The 21,877-nt window shown below is 57.6% G+C and overlaps 1 protein-coding gene across 6 annotated transcripts in view; it reads right to left on the bottom strand.

The window, feature by feature from the left end:
- Positions 1 to 21,877, bottom strand: part of NFATC1 (nuclear factor of activated T cells 1) — a 102,252-nt gene that overhangs the window by 73,427 nt on the left and 6,948 nt on the right. For all 6 annotated transcript variants that reach the window (XM_073890125.1, XM_073890127.1, XM_025860237.2 and 3 more), the window contains exons 2-3: positions 13,647 to 14,739; positions 1,780 to 1,939 (exon numbers count right to left, since the gene is read on the bottom strand). In XM_073890125.1, the coding sequence (XP_073746226.1) occupies positions 1,780 to 1,939; positions 13,647 to 14,739 (1,253 nt within the window). The remainder of the gene's footprint in view (positions 1 to 1,779; positions 1,940 to 13,646; positions 14,740 to 21,877) is intronic.

The following is a 21,877-nucleotide window of genomic DNA, read 5'->3' on the forward strand; positions in this document are numbered from 1 at the left end:
TCTTCTCCTGGAGCTGCTTTATTTCCTCGGCCTTGAAACACCCTCTTCCGTCTGTGGCAGGGCATCTAGTCCCACGCGGTAGCAGCGGGAAAGCGAGTTAAGTGTCTCTAGTTACAGAGCCCGGCTGATGCAGCGTAGCTGGACCTTCACCCGCTGGGAAGGCGGGGGCCGAAAACGTCTAGCAGGCTGCCACATGCTGTCGAGTCGCGCAGCCACGCACGTAGGCACTAACTGGCGGCAGGCACGCGGCCACAACACTGCCCGCACCGTCCCACCAACGCCATGCTGCCGTCGCCTGGGCGGACAGCCTCTCTCTCTGGGGCGCCGTCCCTGACAGGATTTCTATTTTTCTAAATGGCATAAAATAAAAACATGGGTACCCTGCTGAGCACCCTTCTGACTGGCCTCATCCCCCAATGATGGAGTTGGGGCCCATGGGGGGAGACATGTGCCCCATCCACCGCCTGGAGCTCTGGGCAGGAGAGCGACCCGTCCACACACGGCCACCCGAGTCCCGCCAATGGGCTGGGCAGGGGGGTCAACGCTTGTCGGGTAACATCTGACAAAAGTCCACTGGCACCCATGCAGCAGCCAACCTCCACGCCCACACGTCCTCCCGGGGGTGAAGGGTGACGCCTGCATCACAGCGACCGAGGTGCCCCGAGGCCACCAATGACAAATGTTCCAACTCAAAAGCCAAGTGAAACTTATTCCCCTCCAAGTGTTTGGGGTGGGAGACCAGCACCCAGAGTCACCCCAACACGTGAGCAGGAGACCCCAGCCTGGCCCTGACGGCGTGTGGCATCTCTCCCCTGGGAACCCTGAGCTCCCTGGCGCCCTGGCAGTTCCTCTATCCCTCCTGTGTCCTGCCTGAGGAACCCCAAAGCACGGAAAGGGACAGACGCCATGCTGGGAAGCTGATGGAACCAGCCCGCGGGCCCACCCAGGGGCTCCGGGCTCCGTGGTCTGTGTGGGCCAGAGAGTCTGTGTTTCTAGCAGGGCAGCTGATGGCCATCCCGGGCCTAGCAGAGGAGGGGAGGAGGCGGGCGCAGGCTCTGGAGAGCAAGCACCATGAAGCCTGTAGGCTGCTCTCCTCAGTTCTGACCACACTTCTCTCCTCAAAAATAAAACATCTTCATTTCAAGGTTATATTTATTTTCTTCTAAATGTGCTATTCCAGAACACGTTAAAAAAGGAAAAACCCCCAGGTTCACGTCTCCCAAGAGGCGCAGAAGACAGCCCACCACCCACACTGCCCGCCGGCGCCACCAGGAAACTGAGGCAGACCCTCAGGGTCCTTTCCCTGCTGTCCCATCCTGTCTGAATCAAGTGTGCCCGCCCGAGGAAGACGAGGGGAGAGGCGGTGTCTGGCAGGATGAGGCAACAGCAAGGCCTCAGCCACCCCCGCGAGTCACAGGCCACGGCCCCACTGGGGGACGCGGGCCTCCTGACCACGGCCCAGCGCGCGGACTGCTCCCCGCAGTCTCTGGGACTCGCCGGAGAGGGTTCCCATTTTCACACAAAGCTTAGGGTCAATGATGGCGGCTGACTTTGAGCTGTGGAAGGAAAAGCTATGGGGCCCCCTCACTGCAGCCACCGTGCGCGTCGAGGAGAAACACGGGACTGTGTGTGCAGACGCTGCAGAGCTCAAGCACTCTGCAGGAGAGTTTTTTAAGAGAAAACGGGACAAGCAGAGCCGGCTATTGCGCAGTGGCCGAACAAGCCCCAGCTCCCACCTCTGGGCACGGATGCGTGCCCGAGGGGAATAGACCCCGGTACCTGCACGCTGGGGTGTCCTCCGGCCGACGCCTTCACGGCCCCCCGGCTCCCCTCCGTCTCATAGTGGGCTCTGTGGTGGGGCTTGGGCTGCACCTCGATCCTCAGCTCGTAGGGTCCCGAGCGCGATGGCAGCTGCCAGTCCAGGGCGGGGAGGGACGGGCTGAAAGGGAACACACAGGGCGTCACGCACGCACGCCAAGCGACCCCTCTGACCGTGGCACCCACTCGCCACACTGGCATCAGCCTGAGAACTGCATCCCTTAGCATCTTCGGGTTAATGTCCCCTTCCGTGAGGACAGAGTAAAACCAACGGCCACGAGTCTATGACAATCCGCCTCAGCCTGTCAGGTCTTCGGGACAACGTTCTGGAACAAGAGGGAAACCTCTCCCACCCACCTTAAAATATATTCCTTCTTTTGTGATGGACCAACGTTAATTTACCCTCCCTCATAAGATAGGTTCCAGAACTAACTGAAGATCTTTCCAAAATCACTGAGGTAAGACCCTGACCTAAGAACCGGGAAGGCCAGTTCTAATGCCCCTGCCCCACTGACCGGCCGTGTGCAGGACTTAACAGTCTGGGCATGGCTGGCCCCTTCTGCATGGCGGTTCGCAGTGACCCCAGCCCCCCTCAGTCCCGCGGTCCGGGCACAACACACGACACAGGACGAGCTTGTGTGATGTCACTTCTGTGAGCTGGTTTATCGTTCTGGCGCTGGCGAGGGGAAAGGAATGGTGTGTGGCAGAGACCAGCTCCTGTGGGAAGAGCCCACAGGAGCCACACCGCCCTGCCACAGCACACAGGTTTGCTGTAATTGTCCCATTTCCCCGACGAAGGAAAAGGGCCTCTGGGAGCACTCCTCAGGAGGGGGCCACGGCACCGCAGTCACTCGCCCCAGACAGAACCCAGGCGCAGGGACGCCTGACAGCGCGGCCCCTCAGAGCACCCCAGGCCCCGGCTCTGTTCTGTGTGATCTCACACACACAGTCCATCTCTACAAAGACTGTGTAACGCTGCGGACAGAGAAAGACACGGAAGCTCAGGTCCACCCGCCTCCCAGAAAAGTAAAACGAGAGAAAGAACAGAAGGACACAGTTCCCCAAAGTTCAGGTGAAAGGCACATGCACTTGACCATGACAGAGGAAGAAATTCACGTCACTAACGTGCTCTTGGATCATTGGCAGAGTCTGCGCGCAGTGTGCGTGCAGCTTGAAGTCAGTGCAGATCCCAAAGTGCGGCAACACACAATTACAAGGACTGTTTTGGGTTGAAATTCTTCCGCATGAATTTGGCGGCTCCACACAGCTGCAAACAGTCCCTGGCTCGGAGGCGAGGTCCGAGCCTGGAGAGGTGTGGAGGCCCCACGGCCTTGGCCCACAGTCCCCACAACCCCCGCGTGCCACAGCAGACACTGTGGCCTGGCCTCAGCCCCCACGCCTGGGCTTCCTGCTGAACACAACCGATGATTTCGTACTTTAAACCCACCTGTGAGTTGATGTGATTCTTTACAAAGCCACCCTCTCAATGCAATCAGGGAAACACGGGCCGCGGACCAGAAACTGCAGTCATCCACGTGCACGCGCTCGCTTGCACACACAGAAGCATCCATCTCCACACGTGGGTGTGTGCCCGTGAGCATTCTCACAGGAAAAGGGATATATTGTAAGAAAATGAGATATATATGTATTTGGATACGCTGGCTTTTTTAAAATTAAAGATGTTTTCAGCATGTTAGGAAATTTTTAAAAAATGGCTGGATCACCGCATCCCGTCCGGTCCTCACGGATTCGCGCCCACTGCTGAACTTGGAGAGTCGGTGCTGTCCGCCCCAGGAAGGTGAGGGTCCCGCGTGAGGTGGGGGCTGCCTTCCTGGTCGTTTCCTTAGATTCACGGCCTCCGTCCAAGAGGGCACACGCTTGAGGCTCCTGACACATGTCCAGATGGCGCCCGGAGACGCTCAGGGGGGCCCCTGGTGACCTCGCGGGCACAGGCCCGACAGGCGCTGGTCCTTGCCAGCGCTTCCCACGGAAGACCTCGCTGACGCCACAGTTTCACAAACACTGACACCGAGAGCAAAATGATCCGTTAAGTATCAGTAGTGCTTCTAAACCACCTGTGAAAATCTCCACAGCGCTCCATATCCACCTTTTACCACAGACCACGTGGACCCCCCAGCCCCCAGCCTCCAGGCCCGGCCCCCGAGCCGCAGACAGCCTGCTTCTGCTCTAGCTGACTGTCAGTGTCCTTAGTGTCGTCCATTATGGCAGACAGATTCGCCCCTCCTGGCCTGTTCAGCACCCGCGTTTTAAATGTAATGATTTCACAAGTGCTGGGACGTGGTCCTGTGAGCTTCATGTGAAATACAAATTCATACAACACAGCACAGGAATAACACTCCCGTGGAGGAATACAGAGTGGGCCCAAGCTGCTTTTAATTTGAGGAGCCCAAACGCATTTTGTCCCCAAAGACAGAGGGTCCAGGTCCAGCCACCTGGCCTGGTGCAGAGGGGGCTCTGGGAGGTCTGCAGCCACGAAGATGCATGTCCACGGAAACCCTCCCAGGAGAGAACCTGAGGAGCCCCCTGCAAATTACATGGTTTTCTTGAATTCCTGCAGGAGTTTCTTGCTTGTAACATGACGACGATGATGACGTCAACTTGTTGCTCAGCAGCGTGGACGGTTAATGAGGTGCTGAGCAGAGACCCCAGGCACCCCAATACCTAGTTCTCCCCTAGAGCCTGCCAGGGCCCAGGTGCTGACGGTGGCTCACAGGGTCAGGGATGGTGGCTGAAGGAGATCTCTCTGCAACTTTCCATGAATCTGGAATTCTTGCAAAACAAAAAGTTTTTTTTTTTTAAAATGCTCATTCCTGCGGCACCTGGGTGGCTCAAGAAATCTCAGGGTCGTGAGATTGAGCCCCAAGTCTGGCTTTGAACTCAGTGTGGAGTATCCTTGAGATTCTCTCTCTCTCTCCCTCTGCCTTTGCCCCTCCCCCTCAAAAAATAACAGAATAAGTAAATAAATTAATTTTAAAAATCCTCATCCTTGTGCTTGCGAAACAGAAGTCCAAATCCTGTGCCAGTTACTATTACCATCACCCCCAGAAGAGGCCAGTGAGCTACGGTCACATGTGGGCCCCCACCTACCACCCCTGAGTCATGCTGAGTGCTTGTTGTGTGCACCCCGGTACAACGGCATCACCCCCAGCCGCTCCCCCCGCCCCCCGCCGGGAGTCCTGGGCCCTGCGGGACGGAGACAGGCCCGGCTCCCGCTCTGCCCTGCGCCAAGGACCCAGCCGACACTGCCCTGTGTGCTGGGGCGCCTCGTGTGACAGCACAAGGGAAGCGGGTCACAGTCTGCCCAGGGCCTCTCGGTGCGTGGGCGCGGCCTCCTGTGGGGAAGAAGGGGCCCCGCAGTCGCAGTCTGAATCACCCTGCTCTCAGAGCTGCCACCACCGCCCGTTTCCCACGAGAAAAGCCTTTCAACTTCTACTGAACCTGTGTTCCCTCCTCATAGGAAAAGTGTGAAAGGATTTTTTTAAATGCTTAGTTCACGGCATCTCAACACCTACATGCTGTGATCCAAAGTCAGAGAACAGCCTGAGTTCTGCCCCCATCAACCTGGCCATGGTCGCGGCCTCTGGAGCGGCCGTGACACGTCCCCCGCGAGGCCCTTCCCACCTGCCGCTGCTGGCCACCTGCTTCGTGCCTCGCGCAGAGGCCCGCAGGCTCCGCCACACACCTGCGCCGTACAAAACACCCTCTTGCTTCACACCAGCGCCGACCCCCTAACAGGAGCTCGGTGACCACCCCATGGACAAAGCCGGACACCGCATGGTGTCTGTGATTCCCTCCAGCATTTCTGTGCAGGGGACCCAGCAAGCCCGGGGGCGCACCCGCTGGGAGAAATGCTGAGGTGTGGACGACCGTCTACACTGGAGCCCGAAACCAACGTGATCTTGATGACAACTGTTGTGGACACCGCCCGGGGCTCGCCAATCGCCTCCAGACCTCACCTCAGCCCCACAGAGCAGCGGCCACTCCAGACAGCGCTCCGGGGGACCCGTGGCTAACGGGGCCAGGGCAGGACTCGGATTTAAACCGTCTCAGCAGTGGCCACTGACACCCGAGACAGACACCAGATGTCTGCCTCCCGAGGGAGGCGCACTCACCATTTTGCCGAAACCTGAGGCCAGAATTCTGGCAAATGCCCAGATTCAAAACCAACTTGAGAAAACAAAGCGAATCAAAACAGGGAATACCCAGAGGACAGAAGAGCACCCCAAGTGACACCACGGGGGGAAACTGCGGAAATCCAGCCCCGGGGGGCGGACGGACCGATGGCTAACGGCCATGACTCTCAAAACGAGCCCCCGGTTTGGAAGACACACACTGCATGTGCAGGTACGATGACGTGATGTCTAGGCTGCGCCGCGGGACGGCCCTGGGGGATGGCGGCAGACAAGTGCCCGTGAGTCAGGGGACCCCGTTATGAGCGTGGCCGACAGTTTTATGTAGTAGTAAGCAGAGCGTGGTTCTCGCGGGCAAGATGGGGCGCGCTCCCGTGGCCGCTGTGGTCGTCAGGGCCGGGGGTAGCCATGGCTCTTCCCTTTGTTTACCTGCAGTTTAAGCGTCTACAGTAGAGAATGCTACTTGGAGAACTGAAAACACAGCCAGCTTTCCAAGGTTCAGCTTTCTCTTGCTCCTCGCCGGCCCGGTGAGGCGCCCACTCTGGAAAGCACTTGAGCGGCGGCGTCTGAGGGCCCTTCTGCGATTCCCTGGGAGGCCACGTCCACGATGTCTGAAACCAGATTTTCCACATGAGCCGCAGCTGGGTCCAGGAGGAAGCTTCCCTGTTGTGGCCGGAGCCCAGATGTGAGGCGAGTCTTTGGCTTCTATGGTTTAGGGTAAAACCCCCTCACTTCTGAAGTTTCCAGACCTTCGAGCCCACACAGACATATCACTCAGAGGAAAGCTATAAAGGCTTTTATGAGTCCTGTTTTCCTAAAGTAGCTGAGGCTGTAAACTCTGAACTTGGCAGGACTCAGACCCGCCCAAAGGAAGGACAATCAAAACCCAAGGAAAGCGATATTATCGAAGGAACACCACACATTTTCTCAGGGTTGGTGGCCAAAGGCCTCCCCACCGCCCGTTGTTTGTTTTGGTTTCCCTCTCATTTTGAAAAGGGGTTATCATGGGGGCTCTCAGGCCCTTAGGCAGGGGCTCTGGGCACAGAGGCTGCAGGGCAGGGGTGTGTCTGGACCACACAGGAGCGCGGCCCAGGCCCGCCCACCTCCAACCCCAGCTCTGGGCAGAGAGAGCTCTTCCCACACACGGGAGGTCAACCTTCCTGGAGCCCGGCTCCAAGTCCCGTCCGGAGTGGGACGAATCCTTGGCCGAAGATCCACCAGTGGTTCCCAGGGTCCCGCAGGGCCCGCCGTCCATGGGGGCCTCTCCCGCCTTCCCACAGAGTGCCCCCGAGGGAGGAGCCGGCCTTCCCTTCAGTGAAGAGTCTGCAGGGACGGGAGTGGGGAGCAGACCTCGTGTAGGACTTCACTCCCAGGAGCCCTGGAGACTCTGGGGCCCTCGGGGCTGTCACCTCCCTCACCACCTCCTCTGCTCTGCCACCGAAGGTGACACTGAGCAGGACCTGGGGACGGGGGCCGCAGTAGGGAGGACGGCGGCCGGGAGGAGGCAGGAAAGGGCACAGGGAGGCCAGGGAGGCCATGCTCTGCAGGCTGCGGAGTGAGCAGCGGGGAGAGGCCGGGCAGCCGTCTGCCCCCACCCCGGCCCTCCCCTGCGCCTGGCAACCTGTCCTGTGACCCAGGACCCCTCCAGGAGGCCTGTCCCCAGAGACACTGCCTCTTTGGCCCTGACCTGCCCCCCATGGCCCCCGTGCAGGCTCAGCAGCGGGGCCTGCGCCCATCCCCCCAGCCCCCTGCTCCCGGAGGCCAAGCCAGGCCTGTGTCTGTCTAGTCAGGAGCGCAACTCAAACGCAGCCACAAACTGGGAACTCATGGAGGAAGAACAGCAAGGCCTCCACGCAGGAATTGTTTTAACTGATGATTCGGTAATCCCCCCAGCGTTCTTTGCTTTCAGGGGCCCCACCTCTCGGGTGTGGGGACCTCCAAGGAGGCAGCGGCCTCCTTCCAGCTCCGGGACCCCTGAGGCATCCTTGCTCTGCACCCCTACTTGCACTCCTCCGAGCCTCCCTGCGCCCCAGACCCATGTCCCGACTGCATGTACTGCCCTGCACTCAGATGGGCAGGGGTGGGCTTCCCGTCCGCGCCTGGGGGCCGCATTTGTGCGGAGCCCACCGCCAGCCCGCTGCCCTCCAGAGAAGCGCAGACCTGTCCTCACCACACAGAACTAATAATGCCAGATGTTCCCTACAGTTCAACTGGGCGGGGCGGCTCAGGGAGGCAGCAAGGAGCTTTTGTCCAGAAATCCAGACTCAGACGGAAAACCACCGAGAGGGGGCCGCTCACGCTGGTGGGGGCTCCATCTTCACCCAAGAGAAGGTAACGCTGCGTTCCTAGCTTGTTCACACCTCAGTGCGCTCCACCCCTTCGGGAACTGTGTAGACAGGGCAGAGCGCCGCGGGCGCAGGGCGTGATGGAGCGGGATGGCGGGTATAGGGCTTGTGGGAGACAGGGCCCTGGCCATCCCTGCCCTGTGCCACCAGCCCTCACCTCATGGGGGGCAGATGCCTGCACACCCCGACTGTCCTCCCAGGCCCCAAGCACTGCCTTTCATCATCACTGGGATGAGCTTGTAGAATAGCACTACCTTTGTGCAGATACCACCTGCCAAATTGCTTACAGAAACCAGGAAATCCAGAATCTCCAAGTTCACGTAGAACGGGGCACAAAGCCGACTCTCGAACCAGGCAGGTTCTGCCTGCAGAGGACGCTGGGCTCTGAGACCACGGGGACCGGGGCCTGTGCTGGCGGCCTGTCATTCCAACCAGGGCCTCGAGCTCCTCACCCATGAGGCACACACTGCCTCCAACGGCACTGAGCTCTCTGGCCCCCAAGCCCAGGCCCTGGTGCTCACCCCTGACAGCCCTGCAGGGCTCTGGGCTCAGGTGGGAGCAGGGCACCCATCACAGCGACCTGTGCCACAGACAGCCATAGTCACTGTGGACAGTGACGCCAGGAGAAAATCGGTCATTTCCCTGCAGCATGAGGACCCTCTGTGCACGACCACACCCCATGTCATCACTTCAACCTACAAGCAGCCTGTGCACCAGAGAAAGGGCTGGACTGTCCCCTCAAAAGGCCTACTGAGCCACCATCAGATAAAGATGCACAGCCGCCAAACCTCCACCAACATCAAGCACGTGGGAAACACTGTGCACAATTCCCTGCTTCTCTACTCCGTGTGTGGTTCTGAGTTCCAAAGGAGAAACCGCTCCTCACACCCCGGGCTGGCGGGGTCCAGAGACTCCCTGATACCCGGGTCCTCGCAGTGCTGGGCCAAACACATCCTGGCATGTAGGGCTCGGTGCATGCACCCTCTCTGGGCTTTGTCCTCGTGCAAAAATGCACCTGCCCTGCAGCCCGCCTCTCAGGAAGCATGGGCCATCCGTATCAGAAGGCAGATCTGATGCAAGTTGCTTCCTTTATTGAAAACCAGCCTAATCCTGCGAGTCAAACCCCAGCTCCCAGAAGACCGTTCCAGACAATTTATAAAAAAGCAAACCCCATCATGATTTGTAAACACACTCGGTGCAAGAGCCCAAGCAACATGAGCAAGTAAGTGCCACTGCTTTGCAGGGAAGGTCTAGTCTGGAACGAGGACAGCCAGTCTCTGGACTCGGTGTTAATCTCTGGGGCAGACACTTGGCTATGCACACTCGGCACTGGGGGCGGTGCACGACCCTCTAACACACACTTTCCTCAGAGGAAAATGTCTGAGCAGAAATCATTTCTGATTTGTCTGTGGTCACGGACACCTGGTGTCACCAGATGCTTCCTCCCCGCCAGGGCTCCTCACAGTTTGGGAAATCTCAGTACTAGGGACACAAAAAGGCCCCTGGGGACGTGACGCCCGAGCGCAGCCCAGCCCCTGGCACATGGGATGGACGCAAGCGGGATGAGGCCAGGCACGGGTCAGACTTGGAGCAGTAACTCCTGCACTCAGATTAGTCTATGAAATGAGCCACGTTTCAGATCTCAGTGGTTTGACTTTAAAATCTGAGCGTAGAGCCATAAAGACTCAGATTATTTATCTTCTCCAGGAACACACGAGTACTTGAGTTCCTTTCTCCTTTTCATGGCTAATAATAGACACTCACAACATCACATCAAAAGGAGAAATGAGGGCCACATCCTGCACACACATCCTGGGAAAAGCACCGGAGAGGTCGATCAGAAACCTCCCCAGCATCCACCCACCCGCCGGCTGGCATTGACTGACGGAGCTGCAATAGTCAGGCTCACCTTTCAAGCGACAAGTCAGGACTTACTGCAAAGCACCTTCTCTAAGTGTCAGCTGTGAACTCCGTGAAACCAGAAAGAAACTGCACAAGAGGTAAAGATGTCTAAGTCTCTGAAAAGCTGCTCAAAGCTCAGACCTCTCATACCACGTCCTTGTGTGGCAAAGCAGTACACAGACGGCCCTCCCCAGCCCCCCCCCCGCCTCTGCACACGTGGCCCTCCCCAGCCCCCACCCCGCCTCTGCACACGCGCCCCCCCGCCGCCGCCACCAGCTGCCTCAGCAGTGGGGTCAAGCCTGACCTGGAAGCTGGCTGTTACCACGGGCATCAACAGCACAGAAACTCTCTCCTTTCTGAAGGGACTTAAAATAGAGAGCTTACAATTCTGGGTTTTGGGGGTGCTCTACCATGTCACTGTGATTTCTGGGCATTTCCCAAGCTTTAAGAAGTATCATTCTATTAAACTCTAAAAGAAATTTAAACTATAAAACTATGAAGTTTTATCAAATACTATGGTTAGTTTCAGAAACAACATAATTTTTTCATCTGCAGTAAGAATTAGGTATCATTTTTGACTGCTGTGGGCCTATCAGAACGCTCTGCACAGAGGGGCCACCATAAATGCTGTATGGACAAAAAAGACCCCACAGGGAAAAGATCCCAGGGCATCCAAAGTCCCTGGGAAAGGCTACTGCTGCATGCTTTTCATTAAAAAGCTCCTTTTCCTGGCAGGATGGAATTAAAAGCTCACGCAGTGACAGGAAAGGCAGATGGGTGACAAACCCTCCATCCAGATTCTGGAGATTGTTCAACACGTGGCCCTGGGGTTACACAGCGGAGACCCTGCTGACGTCCTCGGCGCGGGCAGGAGTGGGGCAGGAAGTCTGGTGGGGCCACCCCCGCCTGCCGGTACAACGCCCTGACCTCTCATTTGACCCTGGCCCCAGCTGACCTGGGGCACCAGCTGACAGGACCTTGCGGAACAGAACAAGGGACCAGGAAACACATTTCAGTGTGGAACCAAAACAGGGGGAAAGGTTAGCTTCCAACCTCCTGAGGGAAGCTGGGAGCCTCTGCAGGTTGTGTTTGCTCGCCGAGCTCACAGGAATGTTAGGCGCCCACTGCCCCCACCCCGCCCCCATCGGGGAGCTCTGTGATGGGGACGGGTCCCCAGGACCACATGATGACCGCTAAGACTCTGAACACAGACAAAGACAGAGGTGTGTGTCCCGATTACACAGTCAGACTCATCTGGTCTGCACCCACGGCGACCGCCAGGAACACCCGAATCCCCGCAGATGCCCCGCGGCCGAGTGAGCCTCCAAAGAGGAGGCAATGGGCCCTTGTTAAAGGCAGCCTGCCGTCCTCATGCGGAAGTGAAGCTGGGTGTTCTGGGCTGAACTGCGGGTCCCGCAAAATTCAGGGGTTAGAGTCCTCACCCCAGAACCTCAGAATGTGACCGAGTTTGGACACAGGGTCACATTACAGCAAGGTCACCGGGTGGGCCCTGGTCCAGTAGCTGGCACCCTTGTAAACAGGGGACATCTGGACACAGACAGAAGCACAGAAGAAATGCAGCCGTCTGGGCCTCAGAAGGAGCCAACCCCCTGGCGCCCAAAGCTCGGACCATGGGAAACAAGTATCTGCTGTGTGAGCTGCCGGCCTGTGGCACTATGACCGCGGCCCGAGCACAGACCGACACACAGGGCTGACCAACGAAGCCACGTAGCCCTATGCCACCTTTCCACATGTGGTCTGACCTCAAGGGTCCAGTGAGGGCCCGTTCTGAGTGACTGTGGCCTTCACGGTCCCTGAAAACGCAGGTGGTCGTAACCTGTACCGTGGGAACCCGTGGGAACCCGTATGTCGAGATAATTAGCTTCAAAATAGTCTTCTTTTTACTTAAAAATTATAAGGAGAGTACAGTGGGCATAAACTGTTCTTTTAAAAATTTTTTAAATGCCTCCAAACAGGTTTAAATTCCCATGTTCATGAATTTAAGCCAAGTGCTGAGATATGTTTTTTTTTTTATGAGACCTACGAATATACTAGGCTCTTGAGCTTTAGAGAATGAAAGCATAAGTTGGGATAGAAATGTGGACCCATCCTAACACAAGTCAAGAGAAATCAGGGGTAATCCTTGCTTTCATGTTTTCTCTTCACTGACTCCTAGTCTATACCTCAGGCAAAGGAGGCCTTGACCGTGGTCTGATTGCTTTAGAAACTGTCAGTCTCACATTGGGTTTCTGCCACAGACTTTCAGAAGGTTTAGCTGCATTTGCCCGGAACCTACAACTGAATGACCCCCCTTGCAGCTGCGCCTGCCTCACAGGCCCTCGCTGCGGAAGGAGGCTCTGAGCAGAGCCGAGCAAATTCTGTATCGAGTCACCCTGTTGACTGGCTTCCCTCACCACAGGGCGCACACTGCTGGAACCCGTGGGTCCCTCTCCCCAGGGCTGCTTCCAGAAGGCCCTTCAACGACAAAGGCACAGGAAAAACAAATGGCTGAGCCCAGGGTACCCGGCACCGCCCGCAGAAGCATGCGTGCTTCCCGGGCGGGGGGCGGGGTGCGCCCTGTGAGGGGAGGCACGTTTTCATGCCTGATAAAAATCCTGGAGCAGAAAGCATTCTGCCAGGGGTCATTAGTGGCCCACCTGTTGGGAAAGCTGTTTAGTTAAAAATAAAAACAGAGGGCTGAGTAAGTGGACCCAGTGGAGTGGCCCCAGCCTGCACACTGCTAGAAAGAAAAATCAACAACCCGAGCCGCGGCACTGGGAGCACGCTTGAGCTCTCCGTCGCCAGACTGCCGGGGGGTGGGCGCCCATCTCCTGGGACCAGGCCGCCATGTTGTTCTCCAAAGGCGGGCAGGGCGGATTGCGGGGAGCGGGGTTTGTCGCTCTGGGGAATCGCTGAGCCAAGGCCCCATCTGCACCCGCGCAATGGCAGCAATTAGGTGGGGGAAAGGAAATGGGGGAGCAGCAGAGGCAAACACACAAACAGGAGAGGGGCCGTTTGGTTTTACTAAAAAAAAAAAACAACCCCAAAAACTGCGTGCACGTGTGTGCAAGCCCTTGTAAGGGGCTGACCTGTCCCCACCAGAATTCACGTGCTGGAGTCCTACCCCTCGCACCTCAGAATACGGCCAGGTTAGGGCACGGGACCTTGAAGGAGGTCATTCGATGAGGGCGAGGTCTTCAGAGTGTCCTCGTAGAAAGGGGGTCTGAATAGAGACACACGCGAGGAGAGTGCCACACAGCGTTTAGGCAGAGACGGAAGGTGCTTCTCAAGCCAGAGGAGGCCAGCGCCCTGCGGCACGCCCGACGCCAGAGAGGCCTCAGGAGGAAGGGGCCCCGCGGGCACCTGCATCCGGACCGCCGCCCCCAGGCCATGAGAACCCGGCTCTGCGGCTGGCCACGCGCCCGCTCACCTGGTGTAGGATGCCGGGGACCGGGGCCGGGCCCACTGGTATGGATGCTGCGGCACCGACAGGTACTGGTCACAGAACGCACCCTTCCGGATGTGCTGGAAGGACAGGAACTCTTCGGGCAGGAACTCGGACGTGGGTGGCGTGGTCCCCAGGTCCTCACCCACTGGCTCCACCTTGAGCGCCACAGAGGGACAGTGGTCCAGGGCAGTCTTGCGCGCTTTCACCGGGACGCCGTCCAGCTCCAGGCTGCTGTCGGTGCTGAGGGCGTTGATGGCGGCCACGATAGCAGAGCTCGTGTACTGCGTGCTGTTGCCCAGCCAGGTGTCGTCGGTGACGCTGACCCGCGGCGAGCTGCGTGGGGACGGTGTGGGTGAGTGGTGTGGGGAGCCAGACAGCTGCCGGCCATTGAGGCCATATTTCCTCTTGTTGCAGGGGGACGGGGGCCGGGACGTGCGGGCCCCCAACCAGCTCTCCTCCGTGACGCTTGCGCGAGGCGAGGTGCAGGGTGAGTGTCTGGGGGAGCTGAGCAGGCCGCAGGCCCCCAGGCCACGGGGGAAACCGTCCTCAGGGTCCGTGGTCTTGGGGGACACACAGGGTGACTGCCATGGGGACGTCTGTGGGGATGCATAGGGGTACGAGAAGCCAGACTCGAAGGACGAGGCCTCAGAGTTGCAGCTACGGGATGACAGGCTGCTGGCCGGGCTCAGGCAGGAGGGGTCACGGTAGGCCTCCAGGCTGGGCAGACCCAGAGTGGCCGTGCACGGGGGCCGCTGGGAGCCGGGAGGGACGTCTTCTACCTCTGCATCATGGAAAAACTGGTTGCTGCCGTGGTGCAGTCCCAGGTACGAGGTGATCTCGATGCGAGGACTCTCCAGGGCCGGGGCCCCGTTGGGCCTGACGTGGCCAGAGGAGAGGAAGCAGCTCGAGGGCCTGCTGTCCACCGCCCCACCATAGCCTGGGGGCTGACTTGCCGCAGCGGCCGGCATGCCTGGGGCCGAGGTCTGCAGGTCATGGCATGGAGCTGGCAGCGAGGGGCGAGCCGAGCCAGGAGGCAGAGCAGAGCTGATGCTCGAGGACGCATAACTATAGTGCTCTAGAAAGGGGACAGAGAAGATGGCGTGAGGGGCCAGTCAGCAGAAAATACACCCACAGCTTAGTGAGCCCGTCAGCGCCGCACACGCCCAGGCCTGGACCCCAGGGCACAGCCGCTGAAACGCCACTCAGCTCGTACTGCTCCCAAGGGCCCCCCTGGCCCACAAGGCCCGTACCCATCCTCCCTTCCCTGCTCTCCAGCACAAGGGCACCCACTGCCCCTCCCACCACCCTCAGGCTTCCACTGGCTTCCCTCTGCCCCAAGTGTACAGCCATTAGAGAGCCACCCCCCTCCTTCCTTCCCTCTTCTCTTCATGCAAAGACTGCCTTCCCCAGCCACCTTCCCAGATTTCAGTCCCCAACCCAACACCGTGTCATCCTCCCCAGCTGATCTCTTCCTCAACACTTAGCATCATCTTGTCCATCTTCTCTTTCACCAGGAGAAAGTAAGTTCTGTGAGGGCAGGAACCTTTGCCTGCCTTAGTTGACTTTGCTTCATGGCTGTCTTCAGAGCCTAAGACTGTGCCTGGCACATAAAAGGTCCCCAATTTGTTAAACAGATGGATGGATGGGTGGGTGGGTGGGTGGATGGATGGAGGATGGATGGTGGGTGGATGGGTGGATGGATGGATGGATGGGGGGATGGGTAGGTGGATGGAGGGATGGGTGGATGGATGGTGGATGGGTGGGTGACTGGGTGGGTGAATGGTTGGGTGGGTGGTGGATAGGGGGGTGGGTGGAGGGATGGGTGGGTTTTACCTATAGGAACCTGGACATTTAAAGAGATTTAATAAGCTAATCACTGTCAAGGTGCCCTAACCAGTAGCTACAAAGAAAACACCTCAAGGATCAGATAGAAACATAGATTCTGGGGTCTCTCTCATGTAAATTCTGATGGTAGTTCATGGCCTAGGAATCCGTTTCAAAAAAAAAAAAAAGCAGAGGACATTGATGCACAGCTAGATTTACGAATCATTATGTTAATTATAACCTCAATAAGCTATATTTTAAAAATCATTACTGGCATAATTAGTAATTTTTAACAAAAAACCACATTTCTGGATTTCCTATTTGAAAAGACATTTTACAACATCTTGGTACCTCATTACCGTGCACCTAGGGAAGAGTGTTCCAAGTCTCTAAATAATGGAAGCGCACATGGAAACCGGACACCGGCCCTGGGTCAGCTCACTGCCCTGAAGGTACGTGGTTCCGTGACAGGGCTTCCTTCCGCGGTGCTGTGACCAGAAACCCACACAGACCAACCGCGGGAAATCAAGGGTCTTGGAGTACTGGCTGAAACCCCACCGTGTTTACGGACAGAAACGGGTCTCGCACCCCAAACAGACGGGCGTCTACGTCTGCTATTGCTTATTTCCAGAAGGAGCCATTCGGCCGCTCCTTCTGGCAATCAGGTTCTCACAGTCTCCGCTATTAAGAAGCTCTTGCTTCTACTGCTCGGAAAGCCCCCAGGAAAACCTGTTTGCCTGTGTTCCTCCAGACCCCTCACAGGTGGCCTGGAGAGAGCACACAGGCCCGCCCCCTTTCCAAGAGAGCATCAGCGTCTGTGCCAAAATGCCCTGGGGGAGAGAGCCCTGCCAAAGAGGGAGCAGACCAGAAGCTTCGAGGGACAGGAAGTGGTCCCCTCAGGACGGATGGGCCTGGATAAGCCCTCGAGCTCATGCACCCAGCGACCCAGCCGCCTATCTCCAGTGGCGGTCCCCAATCTGCTCCCACGGACCGCGGGGCAAGCAGGAACCCCGACACGGGGCGCAAGAAAAGCAGCAGGCCCTCATTTCCCCAGGGCAGGAGGCGGGGCGCTGGGCTTCCCACCACCTGCCCCCGTGCCGCCAGCCCTGGGACCGTGTCCCATGCTCACCAGCGCTTGCGGCATCCCAGTCACACCCTCACATGCTTACGGACAGCCTGAACACACACACCGCCATCAAAAGTTTAAAATTACAGTCTTTGTAAAAATCAAACAAGGAGTTAAAAACCCAGGCACTTCACAGAGGTCAAGGTTCCTCAGGAAGAGGTGGCCTAGGGGCCACAGGGGCCACCCGTGCACATCTGCCTTCAACACTTCCCCACCCGCACACCTGACAGACTGCCGCACAGGTGCCTGATGGGGCGTCGTCCAGAGGGATCTGGGCAGCAGGGGCATGGGGCGGCAGGCCCCGCAGAAGGCGGGTTGATCCTCGGGAGGGTCTGCCCCACACACAGGACCTGTCAGGAGCTCCAGGGGCATGAACACTAATCACCATTCCCTCACTGAAAGGCATCTGAGAGATTCACCTCCACCCAAAATTACTCATTTCCAGCCTTCAGCACGTTAGCGCACGACTGTCATGCACTGTACGTACGTGTATTTCCACTCATACACACATCTCCACGCGTGTGCTCCACACGTGCATACAGGTATGGCTCACGCACACCTACAGACGCCGACCAATCTGACCAGCACAGGGAGTGACAAGCTGAGTGTGCGCGGCACATCCTGTCATCACGGGACCAATACCGAGGACATTAACGAAGTGAGTGTGAGTTTGCTTTACACACTCAGAAGCCAGGAATTTTAGGACGTAGACTTCCACAGGTAACTTTATCATATCTGACATATAATCAGAGCTGAGTTAAAGAGAGGTTCGCTTCCCTCCATCCCTGGCATCTGGTTCACGATTGGCCACCGACTCCCGCCTTCTGGGCCACCATGTGTGCTAAGGCATCCTGAACCCATGTTTTCCCAACAGCGGCTGGTCCAGGCTGCACACCCCTTTCTGGCCGATGTCCCAGCCCAGCCCCTCCTGCTCCGTGTCTGCCCCCAACACCCCCGGGGGGCCACCTCCGCCAGGGTGGCCGTCACCCTGTGCTGGCCGCACACAGCTTCCTGGGCCCACAGAGAGAGAACCACGGTGCCACTCTGCTGTGGTCTCAGCTCCCCTTTGGCGTCTGGGGTGGATGACACACCCCGGGGGCCCCCAAAGAGCCCACAGGCACGAGGGGCTATGCCTTGTCTGCGGGGGTGTCCAAACAGCAGCTGTGAGGTGTGTGGCCTGCCTGCTCCCAGAGCACCTCTGACCTTGAGGCGCCAACGTCCTAACAACAGGGACAACCTCGCCAGACCTTCCCAGACAGACGAGGCGCCCCAGGCCCTGGCCCACCCCCGCTGGTGTGGACACCCGTACTGTGGGCCCTGCATTGGAGCCCCTGTACCTGTGGGAGGCACGAGGACCTAGCATCCGGGGAAGAATGTGTTTCCATGTTAAAGAGAAACCACCAAGTATGGCGGACAAAGCAGGAGGCGTGAGGCTGGTGGGAACTATTAGATGCCGTGTGGAGTACAGACGTGTGTCATGAAGCCACGCCCGCAAGGAGTCCGTGATGCCCCTGCGAAGGGCCCCCAGGCCTCCCCAGCTCCCAGGACTCTCCCAGGTTGTCCGACATCCAGGGAGGTTTCATGGACCGTTCCCTGAGTTTCCTGCCCCAGTTAAAAGAGTGTTATGTGTGTCTACAATATATGTTAAGAGATGGGGCGCCTGGCTGGCTCAGTTGGAAGAGCGTGCAACTCTTGATCTCGGGGTTGTGAGTTTGAGCCTACATTGGGAGTAGACTAGTTAAAAAATTAAAAATCAACTTAGAAGAGAGAGCTGAGCCCACGGTTGCACTAACATTTGTTGGCAGGAAGGTAATCCCAAGATTTAAAAAACAAATCCTAGCAATCAGTGGAGCAGGTCTGGGGGCCTCCCCACCAGCTGCCCCCGGGACTCAGCCCCTGTCCCTGGGTGGCTGGAGTCCGAGGCTCCAACTGCACAGGGCAGTACAGGCACTGGGGGTTCTGGGTGAAATGGCAGAGTGAGGCGGGTCTGACCAGTGTGCGCATGAGCACAATCTTCTCAAGGGCCTGGACGACACAGGGTGTAGGACAGAAAGCACCCCCCGACTCCCAGAACTTCCTAAGAGGGGCCTTTATGTAAACCAGTCTGTCAATAATCATAATTCGATGAGAAAAGAAAAAAACATAAAGTTTTATTTAAAAAAAAAAGACTCACTTAAAGTGTGACTTTTCCTTAATTAAACAAATTACAAAATGAAAGCCTTAAATGCCTGAACTTCATTACGAACACTCAACCAAAGAGTTGGGGGCTGCTGGATAATAAAGGTCTCTCTTCTAGAACAAACACACATGCAAGGGGGAGGTCCCAGCTCGCCCCCTGGGCCCTGGGTGCTGTCTCCCGCCGCGGGAGGCACCGCGCCCTGCCCTCCCTCCTCCCTCCCACCCGGTTTGCTTTCATTACCCACCTAAAACGTATTCAAATCTGAATTATTTCACTATTCAAAGGATTACATTTACATGGAATGAAGATATTTCCAGTAACCTTCTTAACAATCCCGAGATGTTCAGGCTGATTCCCGTCACATCAGGAGCCACTTAAAGTGCTCAGCACCCGTTAGGGTCACTTTCTGCCGCCTGGCTGTTTGCCAAGGATCGTTCATTAAATTACAGCGCAGGTGAATACAAAAGGAACTGCCCCAGTTAAAGCAAGTATCATGGAGAGCGTATTCAAAACGGTTCACTGCACTAACCAGGAATAAAAGCGTGGCTCATCCTCTGAAGACATGACCTGCCCCCTGCCTCCTGGTTCTCACATGTCCACCCTGGAGTCACAAAGCCCCGGGCAAGGTGCTCTGGGGACCCGAGGATGGACACCAGGGTGGGCGGAGGATGCGTGCGGCACCCAGGCTGGTCCAGCACTCGGCAAATTCACGCTGGAGTTGTCAGAAGGATTTCCTCTCATTCTGAGAAAGAATTTATTTCAGAACCAGACAATTTTGTCATTTCTGATCAACCACCAAAAAGGTATATCCATGTCCTTTCTACCGAAGCCAACAGCATCTGCGCCCAGCACCTGCCCTCCGTGGGCCCAGCACGCTGGGCAGATGCAGCGGCCCAGGCTCCCCCGGTCTCCCACAAACTGAGACGCCCAGCCTGGCTTCTCCCCTCTGGCATCTGCTGGCGTCGAACCCCAGGACACGAAGCTGGATGGAGAAGCCGAGCAGCTGGGACGCAGGGTCCTGCCCTCCAAGAGGCCTGAGCAGACATCCCCACCGGGGGCACTGCGAAGCTACCAGGCAGCGGGATGAGAATTTCCCAGGTAGTGGAAACAAAACAACACAACACAAAACCAAAACACACTCCTGCCCAGAGCTTGCTGCAGGGCGCTGTTTACACTGAGCACCTGGGAGGCACTGCGTCAGCGGCCAGGGCCAGGGCGGCCGTGGGGGACACACAGAAATGCATGGAGCCATCGGGGGCTCAACAACCTGCCAGAAGAAAGATCACTCAGGCCAGGAGAACGGCCTTGTCACACCAGCACACACTGCTGTGAGTTCCAGAAACAAGCACACCTCGCCTTTCATCGGGTCCTCGGTCCAGCCCGGTGCCCCTGCGCACCACACCTTGCGGGGGTGCCCTGACAATGCCCCCCTGCACAGCACAGCTCATGGGGTGCCCTGACGGTGCCCCCCTGCACCCCCCTGCACAGCACAGCTCACGGGGGGGCCCTGATGGCATCCCCTACACACATCTTGTCACCTCAGGCTTCCACCTTCTCATTCCCTGTTTTTGAAGAACTAAGAAACATCCAAGTTGTTATCAGCTTCAGTGCTCCTTGATAAAGATACAAAATTAAAAAGTCCTACAAAGAACCATCCTGGAGAGAACATCTCTGGAACTCTGGAACAAACTGTAGAGGGTGCGCTGCCCAGAGGACGCGTGTGGATGCCTGTCCCACAAGTGGAGGGTGCCCCCTGAGATCCCCGCTTGGGTGCAGGGCCCACCCGCCCCGAGTCCCCGGCACCAGAGACCCCGGTCTCCTCCCATCACCGACACACTGCGGGGCACGGAGTCAGGAATAAAGGTCCCTCCAAAGACTCCCCTCTCTGCGTGAACTGGACGGGCCGCCCGCGGCGCCCAGCTGCAGACCTGCCTTCTTGGGGCGTGAGGCGGCCTGTCTGCTGGGGACAGTCCAGCTCCGACCCAGAGGCCTGGCCAACTTCCTCCAGAGTTGCCAGGGCAACAGCCCTGGCAGCTTTGGGGCCAAAATCGCTTAGAACACAGGAGCGCGGTGGGAAGCAGGACCACGCCCGCCTCCCAGCCCACAGTGAGCAGCTATTTCCTGAGACCGAAGGGACGGGCCTCCTTGCTCCCTCCTCTCCGGAGAGGGACAGCCTCCGCCCAGCCAGCCTTCTGCCCACGGGGTTCAGGGCCCGTGGCCTCAGGGACACACGGAGGCCCTGGGAGAGCAAACAACACTCTTGCCCAGCCCTGGGGCAAATTATTAAAAATTCACTTTTCTTTCTCTCAACTAACGGTTTCTATTTGCTCCTGCCGAGCACTGTGGGAAAGGACTCCGGCCCTGAAGCCCTGGGGAAGACACGACCCCTGGGGCTGCCACAGGCCTGAGGGGGGCACGCAGTGACGGGAGTGACCATGCGCGCAGAGGCTCCCCCCCCCCCCCGGCCCCGCACTGACTCCTCGAAGCGGAGGACGCTGCTCCCAGCGCGGGGGACCGTGACAGACGCCGGGAAGCACAGCCACCATGGCCAGGGCTCCCGTGCCCTTGGACAGAGGGCCCAGCCCTGTGTGCGGTATGATCTGTAAGGGCTGTGTTACCTCGCCTCGCGGCCCAACTCAGTGTGAGTCACCCGTTCACGTATTTATATCCAGGCTCATTCCAGAAATAATGTGAAGCCGTTTCTATCATCCATTAAGGGCTGGAGAATTCAACGTCACAATTTAACACAACAATGTGATAATTAACTTAATATTTAATAATTACAATATAATTAATAAAAACAAAAACAAAAGACTTCACTAATAATCGCCAAAACCCGGAAGCAACCACAGACGTCCTTCGGAAGGTGATGGATTCATACACCGTGCTGCATCCAGACAATGGGATATTGCTCAGCCCTAAACAGAAATGAGCTACAAGCCACGGAAAAGACACAGAGAAAACTTGAGTGCGATTCACTAAGTGCAAGAAGCCAGTCTGAAAAGGCTACGTCCTGTAGGACTCCAACTTAAGACGTTCTGGAAAAGGCAGAACCATGGAGACAGTACAGACCCGTGGTGGCCA

This window comes from Callorhinus ursinus, unplaced genomic scaffold (assembly GCF_003265705.2).
Source record: "Callorhinus ursinus isolate GAN/ISIS: 27379988/994484 unplaced genomic scaffold, GSC_fseal_2.0 scaffold128, whole genome shotgun sequence".
NCBI classification, from domain to species: domain Eukaryota; kingdom Metazoa; phylum Chordata; class Mammalia; order Carnivora; family Otariidae; genus Callorhinus; species Callorhinus ursinus.